Here is an 8,496-nt window from a genome sequence, read left to right on the forward strand (position 1 = left end):
ACTACGTGTCTGTGTAGCCGGGCAGGCATCAATAACCCAGATGCTTATTATGACCCCGAGGAAATGTGCAGTACTCGCTGCAGCGGGAACAACAATGCTCGCTGTGGTGGGTTTGCAGATGGATTAGACCACTACAGCGTGTATTTTGGCTTCCGGGAGGTTCCACCTGTTCCGACTACTACGGAAACGACTGAATCAAGCACGTCGTCGACAGCGTCATCGAATTCGGAGTCCAGCACTGAAGTTTCGTCTTTCACCTTCTTTTCGAACTCATCCTCAACCACCTCAACTTCTTCTTCGACGATCGCATCAACGTCAGAGTCCAGCACAGACCCATCCTCAATCTCCTCCCCCTCGACATCATCTTTAACTTCCCTGTCATCATCCTCCTCGGCCTCTGATTCAACCTCACCCTTGACTTTATCGTCGACCTCGTCTTTAGACTCTTCTTCGATTCCTTTAACAAGCTCAGAGTCCACAACAGACACATCCTCAACTTCCTCTTCAATTTTATCGACTTCATCGTCAACTTCATCCTCATCATCTCCCTCATCTCCCTCGCTGTCCACTCCATCATCTACCTCATCCACGTCGACCTTCTCATCAACTGCGTCAAGTTTCTTGTCGACTTCAACCCCTTCGTCAGCCTCTTCTTCAAGCTCATCAAGCTCTTTGTTGTCCCTGTCATCGACCGCAAGTCTGACGTCCTCTTTCACTTCTTCCGAATCTATCACGACCTCGTCCCTCACAACTACCAGCATCGAAGTGTCCAGCAACACACAGCTCACTTCAACATCAACCGGGGGTCCATTCGCAAACACGACTAGCTCTTCTACATCTTCAATTTTCCTCACATCATCTACGTCTACGGCTGATACCACTACGACAAATACTGAGCCAGCAACGTTCAGTGTTCCAACAACTTCGTTTTCTCCTTCAATTTCTTCTTCAAGCCTGAGCTCAACGACTTCCACCCTTTCAACGACACTATTATCAAGCAGCTCAACTTCCACAACTACTCTTTCCACGATCTTTTCTAACTCCTCGACGTCCTCTACAAGCTCAATTTCGACAGTAACGACGTCTTCGACTTTTTCGTTATCTTCAATCAGTTCTCCCTCGTCTGTGAGCTCTCTATCGTCGACAAACTCTCAGTCATCAACGAGTTTCCCCTCAGTGACGTCTGTTTTACCAACGACCTCTCTTTCATCGACAGATATCCCCACATTGAGTAGCAGCTCGACAACCGAACTGTTCTCTAGTACAGACACACTCGTCACCTTGACTTCTTCTGACCCCACAACGATCCTGACATTCACTTCGAGCGGCACGTCCTCGGATCTTACAAGTCTACTGTCAAGTAGCATAACGGACAGCACCTTTTCTCTCAGTACAACATTCCTCGGTAGTACGACTGTTGCGGCCTCTGAAAGCACAGAGCCCACCAACAGTTCTTCTATAAGTCCATCGTCAACAAGTGAGACAGTCTCTCTGACTGGTTCATTTGCGAACACGACGTTCACATCAATCTCAGCATCGACTTCGGACCCATTGACAAGCAATATGGATTCCGTCTCGAATCCAACCTCTTCAATCACGCAATCTTCGTATTTAGACTTGATCACAAGCACGACGTCCGGGTCCCGTTCCATTCAAGCAAGCCAAGAAACGAGTTCTTTGAGCTCGACTCCAATCTCGGACCTCACTTCACTATCCGTCACAACGAACTTGCCAAACATACTGTCATCAACAGCCTCGGCATCGACAACGAATGCAGCAACCGTTACAGACAACTTGGCAACGGACGCAACGTTGGCATCACCCACTGCTACGCTTTCTTTTCCATCCGAAAATCCATCGCCAACTATTTTGGTAGACGGTTCCGCCACATACAGCGTTACATCAATACTTGGACCGACCTTGAGCTCCTCCTTTATTACATCGACCCTATCACCATCGCCAACTTCAGTGTCCATTGTTACAGACCAGCTTTTCCGATTGACCGTATTGCTGGTTACTGCTGAATCAGCTTTGCCACAGTAACGGAGTTATATATGCCAAGCAGAGTTTTGTTGCTGATTTGTCTTTGAGGGTTGAATTTCGATCACTGGTGTGGGTAGAACTGTTATTAGACGGCCGTCGGCGTTTCGGATATTCCCCAGGGCTAGGCGTAGAGAGGAACCCACGAAATGGTCTGCTTAGTTCAGTACAGACCGGGTTCATGTTAGGCGCGGAAATAGACTTGCTTTCGTCCAATGAGACAAATTACCAATTCAGGCCACGGACTCCCGGAAGTCATAGAATTGAGAGGTTCAGTCTCCTTAACTCAATATGGTGAAGTTTGATTAATCGCGGCAAGCTATCATACTAAATTAACAGTATGAGTAGTGTCTAAACTTCAACCATTGGACTTATTTCGACATCTTTGACACAAGGATCAAAAAATGCTGGTGAAGCCTCAAGACTTTTGCGGTGGATATACGTAATTGACATACCACCAATATGTCTCTGTGTGTGTGTCTATTTCGTTCCAAAGCCATCATGAGAGCCTTTCGCTCACAATACTTTGTTTTCCCGTTACCTCCAGAGAGTATTGCTTCGAAACCAAAGTCTCGGGATCACATCAGTGAAAACTCGTTAGTTACACGCGAATTACAGAGCGGCTAGTCCAGTTAGATCAAGTGTTATTCATAGATCATTACTTTATGCTATGCGAGTCTCTGACAGTTAAACAACGGATTCACGGTGCAAAACAATTCTTGAAGGAACAACCAAACGAGTGACTTCGCTGAATTGCGCAACAGTACCTAATACTTGATCTCGTCCCACATCAATTCTCTTCCAAACTCTAACGCATTTCATTGCGATCTGAACGATGTTTAACACCAGCTCAACTGCTAGTTGGCGATGTTCAGGAAAGCGCCACAACGTTGCCCTCCAGAGCCTGGCTCACCGACACACTACTCGCTGCGCTACCCGCCTGTCCCTGACTGCCGCCCGCGGGCTGAGATCCGGTTTGAGGTGAGCTCATCTGAGGGGAGCCTCTCTGGCCAGACTGGGAGGAGTTTCCTGGAGAACCTGTCTGCGGCGAACCCGTCTGAGGAGCCCCAGTGGCTGGCATAGCTGCTGGAGGGGCGCCACCCATGGGAGGACCCATACCGGGAGGCATCGCCAAAGGGGGGTTGGCTAGCGATACAATTCCCATTCCAACTGAGCCACCAGCTCCGGCAAATGCGGCCATGGCGCTTTGGAGCCCCTCCGCAGGAAGTTTGGAAAGAACGACCTGGCCAAGTGCAGCCGACAACATGTTCTGGTTCATGAAAGATTGGAGAAGCATCGGCGTCATGTTGATCTGGTCGAGCGTCTGGCGCTGGAGCATTGCTGACATGACCATGATCTTCACGCTCTTCGTCAAAGTATCGGCGGCGTTCTGAAGAGCGATGCCGTCAGAGATTCCGATCGGTGAGGTCGGCGCAACATCAGTACGGGCTTGTGCAAGTGCACCTTCGAGTCCCATCATCGCCGGGCCGAGAGCAGAAGCGCTGTTGGGATCGGGTGTCAAAGCCTGATATCGTGTTAGTGAATTGGACCCCTCGATTAGTGTGTAAACAATTCGAAGTCTGTTGTTCGAAGCCAACTTACTCTAATGGCTGTATCCAAGTTCGATGATGCCACTGAAATGGACACGAACGCCCCCTGAATGGTTTGGAGGTCTCTCTTTTGGACATCATTTGCTGGCGCCGCAGCCACAGTGCTGAGCACCAATGAGCCCACGACAAAAAAGGCCCTCATCCTCACGACCTTCGCTGACCAGAGCGAGAGAGATTGAGGGAGAAATGAGTGAAACGAGATCGAAATCAAACAGAAGAGATGGACAGGTGCCAGACCGGATTAACAAGTCACTTGGTTCACGCTTACATTCACCAGGGGGCATCAAGGTCTTTTATGAAAATGCAATGAACGTTTAAGATGTTGGAATGTTTCCCACGCCGGACGACGTCCCAAAGATCTGGGTCTCACCGGCAGCCGGCTGGAGTGGACGTATCTGGTAGAGCTTGCTGTGAGCGCTTCAGATCTTGCGACGCTGCGGCATCCGTCCTCTGCAGGTAGACAATCGCGAAGATCCCGTCATACTAGCAAGGTCCGCATCAAACCACTTGGAGCTGATCCAGACGCCCGGGTCAGGTTCTGGCTTTGAGCAACTCCCGTTTGAGGGAATAACGGAGCTCCGATCAACGTCGTAGATGGGATGAAACGCCGTCGCGGGTCACAGTTGCCTTGACAGCCTACCAATTCGGGGAACTGGCAGGAGAGTCTGAGGGCTTACTTGGAGACGGAAGTCTGTGCGATTTCTTTATACGGCTTAGAGCAAATAAAGATAGTGATGGCGAATGCGATCAGTAGACTGGCTTCTGTTGCGGGAAGCCTGGCTAAGTCATCGATTGTTAGCATGACCAGCCGGGCGGGCTGCCGAAGTTTATTGAACGTGCCACATCTTGAGGCTGAAGTTGAGATCACTTGATCGGAGAGGACATTACTGCCAACTTGCGACGGCCGTCGATGAAAAGCCGGCTCCGAATGGGTAGAGATCTTCTTTGGTAGGATGACCCGCTGCAGCGAGGGATTGGAAACCGGCTCCGAGAGGTAAGGATGAGAGTGGTTCGATTAGCAGTGTTCAACGCTATTTGACTCCCTCAGAACCGAGACCGAGCTACGCAGGCTTATTTGATGCTACCTCTCCCGCCAGTGGACTTCTGTGAGTCTGAGACGGTAATACTTTAAGTCATGCCCTTCGAAGGAACTTAAGAAACCCGTTGCGCTCTCTCGATTCAGGGCATAATAACGCTCAAAAGCACTCACCCCAGGCTTGATCTTTTGCTACAGATGTTTGCTTGCTTGCTTGCTTCGGGCAACGGGGTTCACACCCGTCCATTCACGCCCGTCCGTTCATACAATTACAATGGCAAAAGAGGCTGCACAACCTAAGCGGATGCTACGAAAGAGGACGACTCGCTTCTGGTCGTGCCTCAAGAAGTGTAGTATATGCATCGCATATTCAGCTGTTGACAGAAACCACGCAGCATATTTGAAAATGCTTCACATGTGAAGCAGGCAGCGGTTTCAAAAGGCATAAGTAGGAATGGACGATGTTTGAAAACTTATAAGTATCAAGCTTGCTTACCACCTATAGCATTCCCTCGCACAAGAGAACGAACGGTAAGGCATGGGAAAAGAAAAAAGGCAGGGAAATATATATGTAGATAACAACCGAGGCCTTCCTCAACCCTGAAGAGACACGCCACCAGAATGTTCAGCATGGTCATAGCCTGCCCAATCATCTTCATCTGTCTCGTTTCCCTCTGCTTCTAAGAAGATGCTCCGGTATTCTTCTGATAAGGATTGAAAATCGTCCATGTCGGCTGGGTTAACGAGAGTTAAGTCTCCCAATGCGGACGCTAGCCCATCCATGTTTGGCTGACCATTGGTTTCCAGCGACTGATGTGTTGGGTAAGATGAGTGAGTGTCTGGGTCAAATCTTTTGCCATCGGTTGTTTTCTCTCTCAAAGCGCGAAGTGCATCCTCTCTAATCTTGCTGACGACCTTGTCGAGCAGGCTGTCTCTCTCATTCGCTTCAGCCAAGTCGTTGGCAAAAAGATTCGGGATAGTCCAATTTGAGTAGACATTCTTGTGTCCGGGACAAACTTGGATGTCTGTATTATGAGCAGCGAAGTAATATTCGCACAGCCGGCAGGTAGGTTTACTGCAGCCTATAAATTTGACGTCGTCGATGAACGGGATGTGATAGTGATTTCGGCAATAGCCTTGATCCAGATAATGCAATAACAAAATTTCGCACTGAACTATGGGTTTGAAAGACGTCATTTGACACTGATGCATGATGGACTCATCCAAGCCACAGACCTGAAGAGTTTTGGCCTGTTCGAGAGTCGTATCACGGTCCGCCGAGTTTCCCATCATTTTCCTGATAATATTGTCCGCCGAACGCCTCTTTTGCTGCGTCTCCATACCCATATGGCTTTGGAGTGTGTCCATCGGATTATTCATGGGTATACTTGGCGGCAGCCATGTTATTTCGAAATTTTCGAACAAGTCCGGGTGGAGACGTCTGCGGCCGGAAATGATAGCCCGAATAGCACCGTGATACGAAGAAAGCCGTCCGATGAAGTGCTGTAGTTGACACCAGCGCTCGGACTCGTTGAAGCGTCCTTCCCGGGCTCTTTCAATAACCGATTCGTACATCAGACTTTTGCGAAAGGTGTTTGCGGCTAATATCAGGTGTTCACCGTTGCGAGCGACTGCATCGTGATAAGGGGCCGGTTTAGCATTACTCTTCCAAACATCAAGGGAAGCCTAGACCAGACTTACACCCTTCACTGCCATCCAAAGGCACCTCGGTCTTGGTCAAAGCTTGGAGATATTCTAGCTCATCAAGTAGAGGGTCTCCTAGAGAAACAACTATTTGATCAACCAAGTTGAATAGTTGAACACCAAAGACGCCACTTACTTGGTCAAGGGAAACAAACCCGCGTCCAAGGACCTAGCCTTCAATTCTTTGATGCATTGATTCAGTCGTTGGTTAAGTCGCGACTTATACAGAGTAACTCGCTGCTTATGAAATAGGAGTATGTCGCGAAGAAGTTCGCAAAAGACCGAGGACCTGTCATCGTCTCCAACGTCGACGCGATTCCGTGAACCCATTTTGTCAAGGAGGATTTGGATGGTCGTGGCTGCATATTGAGCATCTTCCGAGCTCCGCTGATTGGATGAAAAGATGTATTGCACCTTGTCAGGCTTCTGAATGATGGCAAGGGATGTGATCGTGGACCCGAATGGTCGGTTATCACAGACTTGAGCCACTTTGTTGACAAAGAACTCCAGAATTGTTCGAGAGCTGCCGTCGGGTACGCCCATTTCAGCAGCATGCCGATATTGTCCATTCTGCATCCTTCTATAGGCCTCATTAAGACCATATAGCAGGACCAAAGCCTCGTACAACCAAATCAACCTATCTCGAAGTTTAATAGCGATCACACCAATGCCTTCTACTGCCACGGTTCCTTTCGATTCAGGTATTAGTAAACTACCTTAGTTTCGGATTATGAGGGAGAGTCTCGTACGTTCTTGTCTACGGGGAACTGCCGGGTTCCCCGACATCAATTCCTTACTTACTATCGTAGACAAGCCCAGTACCTAGGCTGTATTATGTTCTAATAATTAACAGAGAATCTACTTCGTAACACAGATTTTCCCCCCAAAGGTTTAGCAAAAATGAGTTTTAAAATCGTTAAGAACTATTAGTATCCCTATTATAAAGTAGTTAGTTCGAACCGTAAGTTAATAAAGAGATTAATTAAACTATATAAATATCTACGTAAGCATAAAAAAGAAGTTCTAATTATAAATTAAGCTAGCTATAATAATTATAAATAGGGCCCCTAATTAGCCCTTGCGTAATTGGCTATATATTATAGTTAAATTAGACTTCTAATCTAATACTAACTTTCTCTTTTTATTATTAATTTACTTACTACGGTTAGAAATATAATTCGACCTCGGGTCCGTTTACTAAGTTATCTCTTTTTATTCTTTTTTTTTATTCTTTTTATATAACTTATCCTTTTATTTATATATTAACCTTTTTATTACTTATAAATTATTCTAACCCCTTATTAAGTACTATGTTTATAAAAATATTAATAAGCTTATTATTATTATTAATCTAACGGATTTTAAATATCTCGCGCTTTTTATATAATTACCTAAAGGCTATAATATTAATTATAAGCCTCTTTTCTTTTTATCCTTAATTTAATAAAGTATTCGTATAATAAATAAGAATTAATATAAATAACTATTAGGATTAATAAAAAGCTAAGTCGATTAGTAATCTTCCGTAACGTTATTAAAATTATATAAAAGAGGTTAATATTATTAACTATATTATAAACCTCTAACGCTAATATATTTCTTATTACTTACTTATTTTTAGTTAATAAATAATAAATTATATTATCGTATATAATAAATTCGCTCTCGCTTATACTCTCATTAACTAAGATAATAATATACCCTAATTACGAAATAAGGTCGTTATTATTTATAAATAACCTATTAATAAAAACGTAGAGTTTATTAATTATAAAGTCGATTAAATAATAAACGAGGCCTTAATTAAGATTTATTTATTATTACTTAAGCTATTTATTAAATACTTCGACGTTTTATTTAGTTAGATTTATAACTTACGCTACTCTAGCGTAGCTAAATATTACTTTGGGTTAATAAATATTTATAATATATACCCCTTATATCCCTTTAGGGTCCGGTCCGCCTTATTAGGGGCTATCTTCGCCTTTATAAATAAGCTAGTTTATTAGGGTTAATATTAAGTTTTTATTACGTAATAAACTTTATAACTAATAATAGCCGGCCGTAGATATTAACGATCTTATTATAATATATTAATCGCCCTTT

General features: G+C 45.1%; 3 protein-coding genes across 3 annotated transcripts; all 3 read right to left on the bottom strand.

Annotated features, from left to right (window-relative positions):
* Nucleotides 1–131: 131 nt before the first annotated feature.
* On the bottom strand, nucleotides 132–1,976 carry CLUP02_14211 (uncharacterized protein; the record flags this gene model as incomplete). Its single annotated transcript, XM_049293143.1, has 3 exons — nucleotides 132–1,134; nucleotides 1,297–1,616; nucleotides 1,671–1,976. The coding sequence occupies 3 exons, from the start codon at nucleotides 1,974–1,976 to the stop codon at nucleotides 132–134; spliced, it is 1,629 nt and encodes a 542-aa protein (XP_049150289.1).
* A 935-nt stretch (nucleotides 1,977–2,911) lies between these two features.
* CLUP02_14212 (uncharacterized protein) lies at nucleotides 2,912–3,792 on the bottom strand (the record flags this gene model as incomplete). Its single annotated transcript, XM_049293144.1, has 2 exons — nucleotides 2,912–3,565; nucleotides 3,643–3,792. The coding sequence occupies 2 exons, from the start codon at nucleotides 3,790–3,792 to the stop codon at nucleotides 2,912–2,914; spliced, it is 804 nt and encodes a 267-aa protein (XP_049150290.1).
* A 1,235-nt stretch (nucleotides 3,793–5,027) lies between these two features.
* On the bottom strand, nucleotides 5,028–6,966 carry CLUP02_14213 (uncharacterized protein; the record flags this gene model as incomplete). Its single annotated transcript, XM_049293145.1, has 7 exons — nucleotides 5,028–5,095; nucleotides 5,286–5,420; nucleotides 5,481–5,711; nucleotides 5,795–5,861; nucleotides 5,923–6,317; nucleotides 6,388–6,477; nucleotides 6,546–6,966. 7 exons carry the CDS (start codon nucleotides 6,964–6,966, stop codon nucleotides 5,028–5,030), a joined length of 1,407 nt encoding a protein of 468 aa, XP_049150291.1.
* Between the last annotated feature and the right edge of the window lie 1,530 nt (nucleotides 6,967–8,496).

This window comes from Colletotrichum lupini, chromosome 7 (genome assembly GCF_023278565.1).
Source record: "Colletotrichum lupini chromosome 7, complete sequence".
Classification (NCBI taxonomy): Eukaryota; Fungi; Ascomycota; class Sordariomycetes; order Glomerellales; family Glomerellaceae; genus Colletotrichum; species Colletotrichum lupini.